Here is a 20816-nt window from a genome sequence, read left to right on the forward strand (position 1 = left end):
ACTTTTATTATTATTATTAAGAACCAAGAAATAATATTTAAACTGTGTAATTATGGACCCCTGGCAATAATTGTCAATAAAGAATTTAAGTCACTTCTCTTTAATTACTTGAATTCCTCTGCAACCATACAGAGGAATATAATTTCTTAATGTTTTTCTTTTTCGTATGTAGGGAAGATAAAATGAAAAAATTCAACCTTGAGTATACTGCTATAAAAAGAACAATAATGACTTTATCAGATACTAAATATTATATGAGGTTGTAAAAGAGGCACCGTTATAAAAACCCACGTGGAGTGAATGTTATATGAAGATACTGGTTTATCGGTTTGTAAATGTATGCAGTTTCAATGTTGAAAAGTGACAAAAGTATTATAAGGACAGACACTGTGCGATCAATGTGCTGAAGTTTTATTAACTTTCGAACATCAAGTTAAACTCTAGTCTTCACAGCTCTCCAGAAAAGCAGATCTCTTAATCGAAAAGGTGTAAATAGAGTTTGTAAAGCTGCGACGAAATGAGTTTTCTTAGAAACTTCAAATTTCTAGTACTCTCTTCTCTCAGGAATTCGAGAATATAGCTGTTTTGTGACATTTAGGTCAGTCTAGAGTTTATATCGTTAAGAAAGTGCTTGAGTAATTTTTTTTGTTACTGCGGCACCATGCGGTGTTAATTTGGACTATTTCATTACTTCTGTTACACTCTAAGGCACAACTCGACATTTCAAATTCTTTTGCACACTTTTCATTTAATTAAAATATTTTGAATTCCGCAAAGTTTTCTGAATTTGTCTAAATTACCGAAATTCTTTGCATTATTTTGAAGGAATGCAGATCATTAAGGAATTTATGGACTTCATGTAACCAGAGGTTCTAAGGAGTTCAAGGAATTCAGGAATTGAAAGAATTCAGGCAATTTAATGAGTTAGGAACATTTTGTAGAAAAAATGCTCTAATTCCAGAAATAATAGTGCCCTTCACTCAATCATAGGTATGATGAATATTTCAAAGAAATCTGGCTACGGTACTTTACTTGTATGTATTTTAGGCTTTAAGACACGGAAACGCGAAAATCACAGCTGATTCTGTTTTCGACATATCTTCCAATCAAATTTTTAGGTTTTTAAAATGACATTTGATCATTTTTTTAGAGCATTAAATAGGATAAAACGGTATTTGTATAAGGTGTAGACATATTAATAATACTTGAAATAATCATTGAAGTTTATTTTTTATGTTTTTTAAATACGAGGTCAGAAAACTAGCAATTTTATTTAGAAAACGAAGCTAATTTTCCACTGCGAACATTTTTGAATTTGGATTACATATTATAATTCCAGAATAAAAAAAGTCAAAATGTACACTTGATAAATTAAAGGAATAACTTGAGAGAATGAAAGAGAATTTGATATAAAATAAGACCCAAAAATAATTTTGTGGATTGCAAGTTTGATGGCCTGGCTAACAATATTTATGTGTACAATGATCGTTATCCTTGTTATTTTGTATCGTTAGCTAAATATGTTTAAGTTTATCATCTTGAAGGTGGATTCATGAGATATGCAATAGGTATTCTGGGCGTAAGGTCTAAGCCCAGGAAAGTCCACTTGAAAATGAGCACACAAAATAATAAAAATAAAAGAGAAAACAACCAAATTTAACATTTGCAATTTTCCAGCGATTAATATATAATAAAATTGTGATGAATTTAAAAACGTATAGTGAAATTATAACTAGTTATTAAGTTTCAATGATACAAGATATATCATGAATAACTTTTTTTATGACTAATGTAATAGTCATAAATAATTTCAAAAGTGCTGCGCTTGCAAAATAATTTAGAGATGGAGTTACTTCTTGTCAAAAAACGTGTTTTGTTTGACTTATTAGTTATGTTTCGGTAATGTATATTATTATTTCAGGTACTTTTTAAAATGTGTTTTGTTGGATTTTCTAAAAATAAGTAAAAACAAATGAGTGTTATAACCAAGCAGATTTTTTAAATAAAATTTGTAAATAACAATCACGGTTATATATTTACAATATAGTTTACTGATGCATAATTGGCAAATCAAAAACAATACATTTTTAAAAAAGGACCTCAAATATTCAAAAATTTTAAAAACTGGGCATTTGTTTATCAAATTCTTTTATAACAATAAGGAACATAGTTATTTTTATTGTCTAATATTTTTATATGACTTTTAATTGTATTCAAAATGAAAATCATTTATAAACTATACAAAATCATCAAAAAATTAACTACTATTTTTATAAGAACACAATTGTTAGACTAAAATTATTTGTTTATAAAACATGATCAAGTTATGTATCATAAATGTTTTTTTTTTAATGCAGGCCAATATCAATCACTTTAAATTATAAAACTGTTATTAAATCAACTATAGTTTAAATACACCAAACTCTCGTTTTTAGTCCCGTGTCGGGGGTTGCCTTCAAATAACCTTAAATTGATTTCGGGAGGATCGATACGTAAACAGTGAGGGCCGCATGATTCGTTTCCAATTGGAATATATATATATATATATATATATATATATATATATAAATAAGTGTGTGTGTGTGAATATAATGTCGCAACCACTCTCGCCCCGCTCCTCTAAAAACTGCGTGAGCTAGCAGTTTTAGGAAGGCTGAGAACATGGTGACTGAAAGCGAGAGTTTGGTGTATCCCAATTTTTCTCAACCTAATGTTTAAAAAAGGTTAATAAATGAAAATTTTTTAAACCGACTTTGAGGGATTTCTTGAGTATAATTTAGAGTTATTTCACATGCTTGAAAAATAACGATGAAATAATCTTGCTCTAATACGCCTTAATTAAAAAAATATATGTTAGTCGATTAAAAATTACAGCCAGAATCGTTATTTAACATTTTTTTTCGTAATTTTGCAGCAGTGTCTCGAGATTTAGTAGTATTTCCTGAAAACTCATAAATAACTTTGCGTATTTCTTCAAAACACTTTTTACAGATCTTAATCGATTTTCTTGAAGCATCAATAACTTCTTTATTTTTTAGCAGCTATGTTATAGTTACTTTTTAACTATCGATGATATATATATATATATAGTTGTTAGTTTGAATCGAAGAATTCGTGCATGAAACCTGTAATCGACCAAATTTTTGGTAAATCTGATTTTATACCAAGTTTTCTGCTATTCTTTGAAGTTCTCATTTTATCTCACCACTTGTATATTTTGACATCTACCTCTATTTTTTTTATTTTTTGTTTTATGGCACGAAGTCAAGTATACTTCCCAGAGCTCGGCCCTCACTTTAGGCCCTCTTTCCTTTCTCTTAAGATCTTCTTACAACTTATTACTTGCAAATTTGAGCATTTCTCACCATTAATTTCCTAAATTTTATTTAATTTTATTTAAATTCACGATATCAAGCAGACTGCCCAAAGCAATAGGGATCATCTACAAATTACGTAAGATTTTTCTCTGAAAGTCTTATACACGTACAATTTTATCATATTTTAGGGGCCTAAAATGTTGCGTAGTCCGGACACACTTTATGCAGTCTACATTCAAAAATATCTAGTCAAAATTCAAAAAGTGTCTACTCTAGTGTGCCCAGTTTGCGTACCTAATATTTAGAAAAATAACAAAATTAACTTCATTGTTTACTTAAACTATATTCTTTATTCTATAGCTTATCATAATTCCTATTTATCCTATCTGATGCTCTAAAAGCAAGGAAATTAAGGAAATTAATTTTAATCGCGATTGCATTAAATATATAATTAAAAAAAACTGAACATTTACTTGAAGATATTTCGGCAACAGGATCAGCTGCGATTTTCGGGTTCTTATTTTTTGAAGTCTAATATGCATACAAATGAAGTATCGTAGTCAGATTTCGTTGACATTTTCACCATACCTATGAGGCGGTGAAGCGCACTGTACAGAGATGAGTTTTTTTTTTAAATCGAGGTATCGAACTAGTGAACTACTCTACTTTCATTTGTAGTAACAAAATCATTTACTTCTTAGAATTTAGAAATCGAATAGTAATGCAAAATTTATATAAACACCTGCAGACTCGAGACTGCAATTCCGTTGCAGCAAATAAGCAATGTTAGACATACGCTATGCAGACACACTTGTTTACAACACTTTCACAAGATGCTATATACGGAAGGTGAAGATTGAGATTTACATAGAAATAGAGTTACGTTAGGGTACATGGAAAAAGACATGCAGACGTGGTGTGACAACGCGACGTGACGAACAGATAGGAAGCAGCGATGGTTAAATATATGTTTTAGAATTGAAAGGATCGGTAAAGGATGGAAGGGAAGAAAATTAGACTTTATACATGCTCCATGGAAAATCTATTCGCTTGTCATATTGCCCTAATGAGCTTGAGAGTTTATTAAGCGAAGGGAGGGAAATGAGGACAGACAGATGGCAGGATTGGATCACAAAGATCCTTCCGTGAATTCACTGAAAGGAAAACTAGCACAGGGAATTTGCGAGAGTTTCAGATGATCAACTAATTTGACTCCAACACTATCTGCAATCCGCATCTCAACATTCCTTCCTTTCTAATCAAAAACAGATGGGCTAAATAAACATTCTCTGATTATAAAGAACAATTTAGAGGAAGAGATTTTAATTCGAAATTTAGGATTTGATTCAATTAACAAAGATTTTTTTTAGGAACTACTTTTTGGGAATTGAACTGCTCTTAATGAAAAGCCTTGGGATGGGTGAATCTCAAAAATCGATTCCTTAACTTTTAGATAGGGTAATTGGTACAATGGTTGAATACCCTTCAATGATTGGCCAATGTATTTAAATATGCCAGAATAGGTAAGACCGGCGATACTGAGTAAGGTATTTAAACAAAAAGATTACTATACGGTCTTTCCGATTAATCATATCTTAAATCGTATTCCTAAAAATAACACTTATTTTGAATTGAAAATATACGGATAATCTCTTTTTAGACTTTTCAAATCTTAGAAACACTGAATTTGTACAATTTTCTGAAATTTGTTTAATTCCTTGAAATCCGTTTGAATGTTCGGCATTCTGTAATAATTTTTGAAATCTGTGAAATTAATAGTTCAGAATGTACCGATATGCATTTGAATTCCTTGAAATCTTTTAGACTCTCTATAAATCTCTTTAAATCTTTCCAAATTTCTGTAAATTCTTAGAAATCACTGAAAATTAAAGAGAATTTGTAGTTCTCTAAAAAGACGAGAAATCATTTAACAAGTTTTTAAAATCTCTTTGAACCATTTGAAATACATTTCACTCCTCTTGAAATCTGGAATTTTTTTTTAAATCTCTTTAAATTCTTTAAAATACAAACAAATTTATTCGAGTTACTCAAAATCCCATAAAATACTCAAAAATCTTCAGAACTCCTGGGAAATCTTTTGAAACCCTATTAAATTTTTCACAATATTTGGAAGTTCTTAAAATACTTGAAAATATTTAGGTTTTAAATTTCCTTATGGTCAATAAGGTCTCTTAGAGATCCTTACAATCTAGTTAAATGCATTGAAATATTTTAAAATTATAAGAAGGATTGTAATCAATTCAAAACAATTAACCTTTGGATTACAAACCTATTTTTTCTATCACGGACCGCACTGTGGGTCTGTGAGACCCTGTGAACTTATCTGCAGTCTACCATTTTAAAACTACTCATCCCATCAACTTGCAAAAATATAATAATCATTCACATATAAAAAACCAATAAAAAAAATTAAATTTTTTCAATTTTGTATACCTCTGGCTAAGATTTCTGCCTTAAAAGATATTCGATGCAAAAAAATATTTATGAGTCTGAGACACCCATAGTGTGCTTCGAGGGGTTTAAATACTTTAAAATCTCCTATTATTCCTTTACATTTTTTAAAATCCTTTGAAATCTTTTGAAATTTCTTGAAATTCTTTAGAATTTCAAAAAAATCCCTTAAAGTCCTTCAAAATCCCGAAAAATACTCAGAAATTTTTAGAAATTCTGGGAAATTTTTCGAAATCGTTGGGACTCTCTCGCAATCTTTTGAAATGATTTTAAACCCTTTGAAATATTTAGAAATCCTGTAAAACTATTGAAATCCTTTAAAATCTCTTCAAATTTCTGGGATTTTTCACAAATACTTTCAAATCCTTGGAAATCTGGTTAAATCTCTTGAAATCCTTGACATTCTATTAAATTATTTGCAAATTTCTTGAAAACAGTTCAAATTTTTTTTTAATTTCTTAAAATCCTTTGAAATCTCCAGAAAACCTAAACAATCTTCAAAATTCAATAAACAATCTCAAAATCTCGTATAATACTCTGAAGACTTCAGAAATTCTAGGAAATCTTTTTCAATCTTCGAAAATATTTTGCCAGTTCTTGAAATTCTCCCAATTCCTTCGAAATTTTTGGACATCCTGTGAAAAACAATTCTTTAAAATCTCTTAAAATTTATTGAAGTCTCGTAAAAATCTTTAAACTATTTAAGAAACTTCTGCAATCTCTTGAAATACTTCTTAATCTTTTGAAGTACTAGCAAATCCTTTGTAAACGATAAGGAAAATACTCTGAAATCTTTAGAAATTATTTGAAAATCAAATAAAATCTCGTAAATTACTCTATAATTTATAGAAATTCTGGGAAATCCTTAATAATATTTCGCAAACTCCAAAAATCTTTAAAAATCCTATGAAAACGTTGGGAACGATACGAAATTTCTTGGAATCGTTAAGAATTTTTTGAAATTTATTAAACATTTTTAAAAATCTGTAAAATGCTTTGAAATTCACAACCTCCTTCGGAATCTGTTAATATCCTTAAAATAAACTAAAAATTACTTTTAGTCCTTTAAAATCCTCTAGAATTCTTCAGGACCCTTTAAATCCTCTTAAAAAAATTTAATTCCTGAAGTTTCTGAAAAGCGCTTGAATTTTTATGAAAACCTTTGAAACCTTTAATAATTAGAAAAAATGAATGGATTTATGCGATTAATGGGATTAATGATTATTATTCAATAAACTGGAAGTTATCGAATTGAAATCGCCCATCCCTAGGGTTGGCCAGTCTTTCATCAAATGACGAAACTCATATAAATTATTTAATATGTTTTGCAATTCCTTCTAAAGCCTCAATTTCTTGAAATTTTTTTCAAATCAAAAAAACATTCTACGTTTTTGTAAACTTTCATTCTCCTTGAATTTTCGTAAAATTAAAGAGAACTTTAATCTGATATTGACATGCAGAAACTTCTATTTTCCTTATTTTAATTCCACGATTACCTTATTTTTTAACTGTACTAATATTCTCAATCTTAAAAAAAATAGATCAAGGAAAATGCTGAGGATATTTACTGATATTGCTATTTGAGTCCATTTTTCTAAATTCTTATAAACCACATAAAGGAAAGGACATTATACAGAGAACTGGATTCATGAGACGTTGCAGGTAATCGGTGAAAGGGGGTTGCGCCTAAAGTCGTAAAATACGTAGATAACTACGTAAGGGACTATGTCAGAAGCGCTTTCAAGTAAGTCGAAAACAACGCAGGATGCATTGTAGTAATATCCGTCATAAACTGCGTAGCAAACTATGCTGGACACTTCAAAAACGATGTCGTTAAGTACTTCAAAAACGACGTGGGATCCTAATCCTTAACTGGCACTTTGGGTAAACAAGACCCCAACAAATATGTGAGCTCGAATTAGCCGTACCAAATTCGAGAAAATGCATCACGTATCGACTTTTACCAGTAATTGACATCGCTAACTAAGGGTAAAGTGGATTAGTATAGAGCGGCAAACGTCAGCATACGTTGGGCACCCGCTCAAAGTTGGGCACCCGCTCAAAGTAGACCATGTAAAACTGTGGGGTATTTAATACCCGTTGTGCCGTCAGTGAGAAAAAAAGTGATTTTCAACAAAAATGTGTGCCATTGATATTAGTGATTTTGGTTTAATTTCCTACGTAAGTTCATGATCTAAAGTAAAATAATTTTTTTTTCATTATTTCATAGTCTATTGCTCTTGTAGATAGCTTACAATTTACGAAGACGCTTGCTTCGTGAACAAGGAATCACTTGCAATCGCCCGATGTGGCATGAGCAGTGAGCACCGTGCAGGCCTTTTCAGCGACTGGGCAGGTTTTAAGGAGTAATTACAAGTTTGAAAAATTGTTTGTTATGTTACTTTTGTATTTTTATTTTTATTAACCATTTTTGTGCAGTCAAATAAAAATAAATTGATTTGAACATGAAAAATATGGTGTTTTATTTGACCATAAAATCGAGTTTTCATTTTACAAAATAAATACCTTTTTTGAAAGCATCAATGATGCAGTAATTTTTTTCTTAAAGTGCGGTATCTCAAGAGTGAGACCCTTAATCTTTGGGTAAAAATATTAAAAAATACGTGAGTTATGAATATTTAAGAAAAAAACTCACTTTTTGTCGTTTTTTCAGATTTTCTAACTAACTTACATAAAACTAATGACGATAAAACCGATTATATTAAAACAAATCTTAAACTACATTGCATAATTTTTTGTGCAAAAATATTCAATACCGGCTGTACAGGAAATGTTTGAACACGTGGGTTAAAAATTACCCATTGTGCCATTTACGCAATAAAAATTAGTTGTGCCAGTTAAGGGTTATACCGTAAACTGTGTGGAAATATACGTCATAAGCTACGTGGGACACCGCGTCAAAAATGATGTCGTAAGCGACGTCATGAGCTACATAGAAAACTACGCAGAAAACTGCGTAGCACATTGTGACCAAAACAGCGTCGTAAACAACATCATAAACTACCTATAATACTACGTCAGAAACGAAGTTTTTAAATTCATCAAGAACAACGTAGGATCAGACTTCGTAAACGACGTAGCAAACTACGATTAAACTAACTCGTAAACTGCGTGTGAAACTACAACGTAAACTACGTCGAATACTAAATCAGAAACGACGTTGTTAGTTTTGCGAAAAGGGCATAGGATCCGACATCTTGAACAACGTAGGAAACAAGTAGGTCACTACGTCAGAAATGAACTCGTTACTACGTGGGACTCTCCGTCAGATACGACTTCCTAATCATGCCGAAATTGACCTAGGATCCGAAGTCGGACACTACGTAGGACAATATGTCAGAAATTACGTCGTTAAATACGTCGAAATCTACGTAGGATCCGATGTCGTAAACAGCGTAGGGAACAACTTCGTAAACAACGTAAAATACTACATCAGAAACGACGTCGTCAAGTACCCGAAACGATGTAGGATCCGAAGTTGTAAACTCCATCGGAAATTAGACTACTAAATGCATAATAATTAATTTTTATAATTATTCATTTAAAGCAAAGTGTAGCAAAAAAGTAAAAATATCAGATTGGATTTTTTGTCCGAAATAAATAGAATTTAGAATAGTTAAAAAATATAAATAATTCAATTAATCTTAAAATTTGTATAAAAAACTGGTATAAACATATAGTCATGTATGTCGTTTTCGGTGCAGAAAATTTCTTGTTAACTATTATTGCTGAAGCTTATTTTAAAGTCTAAAAGCTGCTTATAATTAACAATAACATTATTATTAACAATTATAAATACAAATAATCAATTTAGCTACCAAATTTGGACAACCACCAAAATGTTCCCATTGGAAACTAAAGAAAAGGAACACTTCCCTCCCCTCCTTTCCCCCTAATAGGAAAAAAAGAAAAGAAAGCTATTCACCTTTACTTTGGACGAAAATAAAAAGGAGGAAAGAAAAATGAGAAACGAAAATAAAAAGGAGGAAAGAAAAATGAGAAAGGCAACCAACCAAATCCTCTTCCTTCTCTTTTTTATTTCTTTCGTCCTTTTTATTATCACCATTATCAAATCACAATAAAAAACATTTAAAAAAAAATATATATATATATATAATAATCACCAACGTTTCGGCAATCATACAGCACCCTTATCAAGGCAAAAAATATATAAAATAAAATGGAAATAAAAATTAAAAATAAAATCGAATGAAAAAAAAATAAATAAATAAAAAATAAAATAACATAAAATCAAAATAAAATCAAATTTTTTTTTCAGATTCCAATGGGAACATTTTTTGGTGATTGTCCAAATTTGTTCGTTAGATTCTTGATTTTATTTTGAGGAATTCTTTTCATCAATTTGATTATTGGACGTTAAGAAAGGATTTTACATTGGATTGTTTTGCTATTTAAATATCCTAAATTTCAATTTAGCTACTTAATTCAGATAAAGATTTTTTCGTTTCTAGAAGAAACCCGAGCAGCTTCGTTTAAAAGTTGATTTCAGATTATAAAAATCGAATATTTCCATTTTTAATAACAATTAGTTTAAACAAAACACCTATGGTGCGATTTTCCGGGTTGAAAAATTTGTTTTTACAACGAATATTAACATAAATTTGATTTTTAATGATAGAAAGTTTTACGTAAATATATTTAATACTTTTTCAACAAATAAATCAACAATACAGAATTATTGTTATCATTTATATTGTTGTTAATGTTAATAATTTCTGAATTCAAACCTTTCCAGGGAAGTAATTAATTTTTCTCACTCAAGCTTGACAGAACAAAGTTCTAGTGATTATAATGGTTTATGATATTATTAGTTAAACAATCAAAACTTGATTTTCCTTATACTGAGAACTGAGAGGAGAAACAGTTTTGAAAATACGAGGCTTCAATTCAGACATTATTTACACTAAGAAACAACATAAATATATTCAACAATAATTATTATTAGTTCCTTCTGATTTATGTGTAGAAAGATTAATCAATATAGTTACACAAAACAATTTATCATAAATTATAAAATCTGGAAAGCTCTGGAGAGAAAAAATTAATTTTCCTTATAAAAATATATAACATGAGTATTTGTTTTTAAATTTGTTAATAACAATTGTAATTATTTTTGCATTCAGCTTATTAATTTAGAAATCAATATTCAATTGAATTATGGGAATATTTACTGTTAAAAAAAAGTTTCTCAGTAAGGAAAAGTAAATAGATATTTTTTATGACCTTCGTTATTAACAATTAAAATGTGTCATCTTTATGTAGGCGAAAATTACTCTTTAAACGATGCTACTAAGGTGCAGTTGGACATAAAGATATCTCTACATAAAATAGTCAAATTGAATATGTGTGATTGAAATTGTTAATAGCAATAATAAATGTTAATTATGACGAGTTTTAAGGCACTAACTATAATTGTTTTAAATACAACTAAGAAATTATTATTAATTATTTTTTTCCAAAGAAAAAAATCAAATCTGCGAAGCTGCTCTTTTTGCTACAATTTGCGTAAAATGAATATAATTATAAAAAGGTAATTTAAAAATAGGCTTCTACAATTGACATTGAAAATGTATGGTGATCCTTTACAAAAAAACGTTTACTTCTATTTGTCATCAAATCCATCAAAATGCGTACAATTTTCTATTTTAAGCATTTAAAACTTTTCACAAACTGAATTTTGAGAAAATCTTGTCTTTGAATTATATCGAAGTAAAGTGATGAGCCAATTATGAACAAAACGAAACCGTTATGCATGTTTATCAAATTGTTTTTTATGTTTATAGATTTTTAAGAACTTTATTTGTAAAGCAGTTTTAGTGCAAAAAAATTATTTTCCAGGCCAAAGTCTTATATTTACTTATTTCATTTGTTTACAAAATCAACAATTGTTTTAATTTAACAAATATAATTAAAGATTTATTATTTGAAAGAATATATAAATCAATTTAAGTGATAATTGTTAATGTTTATAAAAATAGTGTAGAATGACCACTCTCACAATAATTTAAAACATTTTTATTCAAGAACTAATTTTTGTTGATGGAGACTACAGTATTCGGCTATTTTTGAATTTAATTTGTTTATAATAATTAAAACATAAAATCATCAAATTATTTGTATTCTGCAAAAAAACTATGGTTGTAGAAATTTTTTTACTGACACTGTATCCTATGTCTTTGCTGACGCAGTGTTCTTTGTTTTTTCCGACGCAGCGACCAACTTATTTTGGGACGTAGCTTTCTGCGTCCTTTCCGACGCAGCGTCCAACGTATTTTTGGCGTAGCTTCCTTCGTCTTTTCCGACGCAGCGTCTGACTTTGGTTCCGACGGAGCTTAGAACGTCGGATCCTACGTTTTTTCCGATGCGGCTTCCGACGTAGTTTAAGACGCTGGATCCTACGTCTTCTTCGACGCAGCATACTTCCTCGGTTCCGACGTAGCTTAGGACGTCGGAACCTTTTGTATTTTCCAACGCAACGTCCTACGTTGGTTCCGACATAGTTTAAGCCATAGAATCTTATGTCTTCTTTGACGCAAAGTCCTACGTCAGTTACGACGTAGTTTAAGATGCTTGATACTACATATTTTTTTAGGCAGTATCCTGAATCGCTTCCGACGTAGTTTAAGACGTCAGATCCAGCTTTTTCTGTTACGCAGCGTCCTACGTCGGTTCCGACGTAGTTTAAGATGTCCGATCCTACGTATTTTTTCACGCAGCGTTCTACATCGGTTGCGACGCAATTTAAGACATCGGGTTCTACGTCTTATCCGACAGAGCATCCTATGTTGTTTGCGACGTAGTTTACGACAGTAAAATGTTCAATAGGGGAAGTGAGTCATTTGTCTCAAAAGAATTATCAACCTTATGCGATCTTTGACTGAATCGTGCAGAAGCACTAAATCCTCAGATTTTCCTCGAATGTGAAGGAGTGGAGGATAGGAAATATTGCAGGGTTAAGACACTGTTCACAGTGTTGGACAACGAGGAATCAGGATACCTAGTTTGGATATTTTTCACTCGGCCGAGAAGATCAACGTGACCGGCGCTGTATTGCTCAATCACGTCCTTAACGTCGTATGGTTTTAGTGCCTCTTTGAATTTGCGCCTCGCCACGAAGTACTTCATCTGGTACGACAATCACACATTATCTCACCACACTTGATGCTAAACTACCCGATTCAAGTGGCTGACAATCGATCCACCTGTTTTACAGGCTGCACAATGCACATAACTAACTTTATCATTATTGTTATTAACGTATTTCAAACAATATTTAGAAGTAGGGTAGATTTTTTTACAGAAAAAACAACGGGTAGAGAGTGATTTCGATAAAATTACTGTTTCAGTTAGGTGTATGCCCACCTGTCATTCGGATTTTATGCCATGGCGGGGAAGTTAAGAGGAATTGAGGGGAAGGGTAGTAGGGAGAGTGAGGGAAAATAATGGAATTTAAAGAAGGTTAAATTATGGGAGATGAAGTAGGGGGAGTGATGGAAGGGGAATTCGGAGAAATTATATAATGGTAATTAGGGGGGAATATGGATGTAAGAAGTAAGGGAAATTATGAAAAATGAGAGGAGAAGAAGTGATGGGAAGTGAGAGGAGGGGAAGTAGGGAAATTATTGAGAGGGGACGTAAGTGTATGATAAGTAAGAGATGTAGGGGTTGAGGGGAGGAGAAGTATGGGACTAATTGAAGGGGAATGAGGGAAGTGAAAGAAAGGGGAATCAGGGATGATAAAAGAAGGGAAATAAGGGGTTATGCAGTGAAAGGGAATGAGGACAGGGGGGCAGGGGAAATAAATTGAGAGGTATTAGAAAAAATAGGTAGATGGGAACCACGGGAAACTAAGAAAAATGAGGGGAGGGAAAGAAGGGAAAGCCATGGGAGGGAAAATAAGGGAAATAAGAGTAGGGAAAGTTCGGGAAGTAAAAAAAAATAGAGGAGGGGAAGTGAGAGTAGAGAAAATTAATAAATGGGACAAACGAGCGGGTTGAACGACTTAGTCAACCTATGTATCTGAATTACTCTTCACCCATTTTTTTTCTGTATTTTTACTTTTTTTAAGCACTTTCGCCCACTTGCGACTATGATGCGAATGCTCAAATATACAATCTCATCCACATTTTAGCTAAATAGGTTATTATTTACTGATCGCCCTGGGCATTAGAAGTTTTACATCCGATTTACATGGGAAAATTGTGCAAAATAATTTAATGTACACAGATTTTTCCGTTTTTACTGGAATCAATCGTTGATCTAGGATGATGATCTCTATGTAATGTTTACAATATATTAATTTTGAAAAACTTTAAATTTCCAAAATGGAGAACTTGAGATTGTGCGTATAAACTGGTATGTCATTGTATAGTTATATTTATACGATGAATGATTAAAAATGGTAAAAAAATCAAAGAAAATATTGTTAATTGAATCGTGGATAGTAAAATTCCAAATTTTTTAAATACAAAATGGTGGATAATCCATTATTCCAAAAACACTTCTTTTTGCAGTTTTTAATGCAAAATTTTTTTAGCAATATGTAGAAATATGAGTTTAGAAAGCGTCCCATGATCACAGAAAGCCTAATTTTTGAAGAAATTAATATGACTGTCAATGAAATATTCAAAAAATAGCTCATCTCATTGATTAAAAAATGGCCACGCCTGAGATTGACACATAATTAATAGAGAGAAATTTAATGTTCTTAAAAATTTAATCTTGGACTTTTAGGAATTTTGAATTTCTAGTATCAACACAAAAATGCTAAACAATTTTAAAAATTCGATTGGCCGTCATCTTGAATTTTTTTAAATTTGCACTTCTGTGTTCAATGGATGATTTATCAGGTTCAAGCTTTATTTCTACTAAAAATTTTTATTATTTTATTGGCAATTGCAGAATCTTAGATTGTTTCAAAATTTTTAACCTTTAGAATCCTCTGATGATTTCGTAAGTCAATCTTATAATTCTAGAAAAGTTTTTAATTCTTCCATTAAAAACAGGAGAATCAAGATATTTTTGGAATATTTATTTGAACCTCTTTTGAATTTTTTTTACAAAATATTGAGCTTTGGGCTTGTCGGATAATCTCTCAAGTTATACTTCTATTTCTAGAAAAGTTTTTAAATATTTGGTTGCAAAATGTAGAATTGAGTTATTTTTAAATACTTAATTGGCCACATTTTTTATTATTGCAGGACTTTAAACTACTAAAATCATAGGTTTATTCAAATATTTTAACTTCTATTCCTAGAAAAGTTTTAAATTCTTTAATAGAAAACTCCAGAAATAAAATATTTTTCGAATATTCGATTGGTCGTCATGTCAGATTATTTTCAAAATCTTGAACCCTTGGGATCATCGTATGATTTCTTAAGTCAAATTTCTATAAAAAAAGTTTTCAATTAATTCATTTAAAAAATGCCAAAATAAGCAATCTTTTTAATATTTAATTGGACGCCATTTTGGATTTTTTTAAATTGTGAACTTTTGCGATCATCGGATGATCTCAAAAGTCCAACATCTGTTTCTAGTAATGTTTTTAATTATTTCATTAAAAATTTCAGAAATAAGCTATTTTTAAAATCTTTTAATTGGCCGACATATTTTATTTTTTCCAAATTTTGAATTTCAGGGATCATCGGATAATCTTATGTCAAAATACTACTTCTACAAGGTTTTTAATTTTTTCAACGAAAATTGCAGACATAAGATTTATTTAAAATATTTAATTGACCGCCACCTTTGTTTTTTTTTTTTTAATTTTTAACTTTTGAGATTATCGCATGATTCCCAAATTCAAACTTTTTTTGTAGCAAATTTTCTTCGAAAATGTCAATTTTCTGTCCTCTAATCATTTTAGATTAAGTTATTTAATTTTTTTACAATGCTTAATCATTCTGAATTAATAACTATAGAAAATTCCATTTTTGAGGCAAATTCTTTGGTCAGCCATTTTAAAAATGTTGGAAATTTCAATTTTAGTAAAATAAAAATATTTTAGGCATTGCATAAGGATTATCTTCTAATGTGGATGACTGATTTAAATTAAAAATAAAAAAGTGACGTAAATGTAACTGTGTTACAGAATTTCTCTAATATTAACCTTACCGCCATTTTTTTTAACTTCTATTTAATTTCGTAAATTGTCAACTCGATATCTGCTTTCGTGTGGACAAGGGTGGTCCAAATGTATACCTGTGAAAAATCGACTTCGATTTAGGTTTTCACCCCCCCCCCCCCCCGTCCCAAATAATATTTTTTTTTGTTTTTCGAAGAAAAAAATTCCATAATTTTCCTAAGAAATGGAAAATAGCATTTTCCTATCAAATTCATGATGCAAACGGTATTTTTTAGATTTTTTTTAACATTAATTATTTTCCATCGATAAGTGACGAGTTTTTAACTATTATTAAAATAATAATAAATTGTTGAAACAATTATTGTTTGCTCAAACCATTTTCCCCCTGTTAATCATTTCTTATAATCGTAAAGAGTTATTGTTTTCTGAGAATAATGACACAATTAAAGAATGTTGGAAATAATATATTTATAAATGATATTTGGTAATTGTTTAAATAATTTTCATTTGTTTAAACCAAATATTCTACTTGCAAACCGTAAGAAGTTATTATTTTTTGAATCAATGACACAATTAACAAATGCTGAGAGTAATATTTTTTTCTACAGGGTATTTAACAATTTTTCAATCAATTTTAATTTGCTTAAGCAGTTTTTTCGCTTGCAATCGTTACAATGTATTCTTTTGCATGTATGTATAATAGATAATAATGATAAGAATTATAATATGCTAATAATGCATGTAGTTATACAAGCACATTATTTTCAGTTTACAGATTCCAATTATCTAAGGTCACCCCTCGTTAAATTTAATATTTAAACAAATTATTATTGTTTAAACAATATAAGATACAAGTTATGGGATAAGAAAATACCCAATATTCAAGGACTTAGTGTAAGACATTTGAACAAACTAGACTTTGCTCCACCTTCCCTATGAAGGAGCGCAAGTGAATGATCATAATAATTGTGTAAATAATTGCAAAATATATTAAGCAAAAAAGATTACTCTTAACATTCGTTAAATGTATTATTAAATGCAGAAAAGAATAACTTTCCACACCTAACAGGAGAAAGAATTGTTTAGACAAATAAAAATTTTTGAAGCAAATTCAAATTGCTAACAAAATTGCTAAATATTCCCTAGAAACAATTACTTTTAATAACTGTAAAATTGTGTCATTAATTCCAGAAAATAATCAATTTCTACGCTTTAGACGGGAAAATTTTATTTAAACAATTAAAAATTGTTTAAATAATTACCAAATATCCTTAAAAATATATTACTCTCAACATTCTTAAATTGTGTGATTATATCCAGAAAACAATACATTTTTAAGATTTTAGGGAGGAAAAAAGGTTTAAAAAAAAAAATCATTATTGAAATTATTTACAATTATTTAAAGAATACTTGGAAACTCATAACTTTTCCGTTTAAAATAATTTATTATAACAAAATTTCAAAAAATACCATCTTTATAATGAATTTGATGGAAAACTGCTATTTAGAATTTTTGGAGGCATTTTCATGGCACAATAAAAGTATTTTGAGGGGAGGGGTAAAAATTAAAAACTATTCAGTGGAAGTTATTTCTTAAATATGCCTTAAAAGGTGACTATACTTTAACTTACAAAAAGTTTATAAGGGGCCCTCCAAAAAAAACGTAACGCTTTTTCCTGTTATTCCCCCCCCCCCCCCCCTAACGTTTTTTCTATATAAAGAGTATGTAAGTATAGCATTTGCGTAACGCTCGGGGTGACACCGTCTGCTCCTAAAGATGTTGCGTATTTTTTTAACAATCCCTAGCAAGTACTTATTTTTTAAATTTGTTTGAAAATCAAGCTTTTCGCATTTAAAACTCCAGGTTAATTTCAAAAATCCGGGGGCACGGGTTAGCCTTGAAGAAAATAATTATGGATTTTCTTTTGTCGGCAAACGAACAAAGTAGCAGAGATCGATCAACAAAAACCAAAAGCCAAATCTTTGGACCATCCTGGTGTGGACGAAATTAAAAAAAAAATCTGTCAGGTAGAAATTGGATAACAGTTCACATGCCCTGAATTAAATTTAGTAATAAAACAGTATGGCTTTCCCAATTTCGAAAAATTGTTTATAATTTCTGTATCATCTTTATATAGGCATTCCTGATTCGTCAAAGTCGACATTGAAAGTTAAGCATAGAGGGAACCTCCCTACAGTGGATAATGCAACCTAAACTGGATAATAATTAGTTTAAAATACTGATAGATGCAAAAAAGTAATTTTAATTTAATTAATAATTAAGATGCTATAGGTACTTATTAATTAAAAAGAATTACTTTTTCTTAGATTTGTGCTCTTAATTAATGATTATCCTCTGTAGATCGCATTATCCACTGTGGTAAGATTTCCCCTAAGCTAATTTCAAGCTCAACTGAAATTTCGGTAATTTCCTGGCTGTTTGATCTTCTCAACTCTTTACAGAAGATAGTTAAGTCGAAAGGAGTTTATCACGGAAAAGTTTTGTAATTACCTCTTTGACTTTTCTGTGTAATTAGTTGAGCAATTCGCACCAACGGATTCATTTTCACTATCAAATCTTGTGATTAGCAGACTCTGGACTTTTTTCAGGTGGAGGTCATTTTCTATTTTAAATTGCATCTTTATTATTCTTAATTTTCTTTTAGAATCATATGTGCATTAGGGCGCTTTATGAAATCCTTTCTTTTATATTTTTCAAAACCTTGAATCGGTTTCTATGCCCAAAATTGGACTTTTAAGAGTTTTTAAAGATTCATTTCTATAATGATAAGACTTAAATTAAGAGGTAGAATTAATTACTTTTTTTTAATTTATGGAACTTTCAGGAAATATTAATTACTTTACCGGATTTCTATTGTTTGGCAAGAAAAAATCAATTCTTGTCTTACAATCAAAAAATAGTTTTTCAACCAATTAAAAAACCGATAAATTCTTTCTCAAGTCTGAGGTACTTTATTTTTTATATTAATACAAAATAAAGAATTCTGATCATTATTTATTTTTTAGTTGTATTTGTTCATTTGTTTTTAAGATTATATAAATATAGTTTTCCTAACATTCTTGAGAAATTTCTAAAATATTTCCGAAGATTTCAGATAAATTTCATATCAAAATTTCTATTAATAAGTTCAATTTGAGACAAAAAAGATGAATTTTCAACGAAAAATGTAGCATTTGAAATTAAAAAAAGATGTTTTTAGTTTAAATAAAAAGCAGTTGAGATCAACCAAAAAATACAAATTTTCAACAAAGTGGTACAATTTTTAACCAAAAACGATTTTTTAGGGACGACGCAAAAAGAACAAATTATAATTTTAAGGGGAAAATAATTTTTTAATACTAATTACAAATTTCAAAATAATTAAAATTTTTTTTGGTTTGTTTGTTTATTTTTTATTAAGGTTATATAATTACATTTTTTCTAGGATTCGTGAGAAAATTCAAAACGATTTTGAAAGATTTCTGCTTTGTTGAAAAAGTATCCAGAAAATTGTATAGTGCGTTTTTCATGCTGCAAGATATAAACAAATTTTAGGAAATATTCGAGTCAGTTAAAAAACTGTTTATGACTTTTGGAAGGCATTTAAAATTATTTGATAAATTTTCGCAAATCTTTTAAAGCTTTAAAATATTTTGATTCTTTTTAAAAGTTCCAAAAGTCTTTAATGTGTTTGACACTGAATTGAATTATTCCTACAATTTTTTAAATGTTTTAAAACAGTGGCGTAGTTAAGGGGCGACGGTGTCCGTTTCCCTGGTGCAATCGCTTGGAGGCGGCAAAACGATCTTTGAAATGAATGCAGATTTGAGAATTATGGACGACAAATTATTTTTGGCCGTGGGGGGAAAATTTCGTGGCTACGCCACTGTTTTAAATGTTGAAAATTGTCTTAAAAGCTTCCCGATTATTTTTTGACCATGTTGAAAATCTTGTATATCTTTATAAATAATCTTTTAAATTTAACTTAAGAAAAAATAGTTAAAAATTTTCTTGGGAATTGTAAGAAAACTATTCTTATCGCAAAACCTTTTGAAATCCCTAATAAGCTTCAAAATTTCATTTTTAAATCTTTAACTATCTACATATGGATCTAAATCTTTTGAAATATTTTGAAGTATTTTGAAATATCAAATTATTTTTGTAAACTTCTAAATATATTTTCAAATTATTCTAATTTTTCCTAAAATTTTATAAATATCTTTCAAAATTGTTTAAATTGCCTCAAATCTTTTAGATTCTTTTTTTGCATATTGTGAAAATATTTCCAAATGGTGAAACTGCTTAAAAAGCTTTAAACTTTTTTTTCAAAATTTTTGAAATCTTTCGAAATGTTTTAAAATCTTTTTCAAGCAGTCTCTTGAAATTAGTTTTTCAAAACTAAACATCATTACAAATTTTTCTAGGAATCTTAAAAAAAATTATTCTTTTGAATCGTAAAAAATTTCCGTTTTACATTTTTTAAATTAATATTGGTTTAAAATGATCTTGAAGTCTTTTCAAAACTTCTAAATATCTCTTAAACTTACTCAATTTTTTTCTAAAATTTCGTAATCATTGCACAACTGAAAAATTTTTCATTATAAAAAAGACATTTAAAATGTTCTCAGTAATCTTAAGAAAAGTTTTTAATCATTTGAAGAATTTCAAAATTTGTAAAAAGTTCATTTTATATTAAATTTTAAGTAAATTATGTATTAAAATCTAAAAATGTAAATACTTCGTAATGTTTATATTATTACGTCGAAAATGATTTTTTCATTTAAATATGAAAAATAGGGTAGCCACTTTCCTTTTACAAGAATTATTCGATTTTTTTTTTTATTATAGGACAAATATTCCTTACATTTTTTTTATATAAGAAATTATTAGCAGTAAAGTA

At 29.4% G+C, this 20816-nt stretch overlaps 1 protein-coding gene across 1 annotated transcript in view; it reads right to left on the bottom strand.

Moving 5' to 3' along the window:
* Positions 1-20816, bottom strand: part of LOC117180626 (potassium voltage-gated channel subfamily KQT member 1-like) — a 245022-nt gene that overhangs the window by 52851 nt on the left and 171355 nt on the right. Inside the window, exon 14 of the mRNA XM_033373115.1 lies at positions 12829-12956. Coding sequence (XP_033229006.1) covers positions 12829-12956 — 128 coding nt within the window. The remainder of the gene's footprint in view (positions 1-12828; positions 12957-20816) is intronic.

The sequence above is a fragment of the Belonocnema kinseyi genome, chromosome 9 (assembly GCF_010883055.1).
Source record: "Belonocnema kinseyi isolate 2016_QV_RU_SX_M_011 chromosome 9, B_treatae_v1, whole genome shotgun sequence".
Taxonomy (NCBI): Eukaryota; Metazoa; Arthropoda; class Insecta; order Hymenoptera; family Cynipidae; genus Belonocnema; species Belonocnema kinseyi.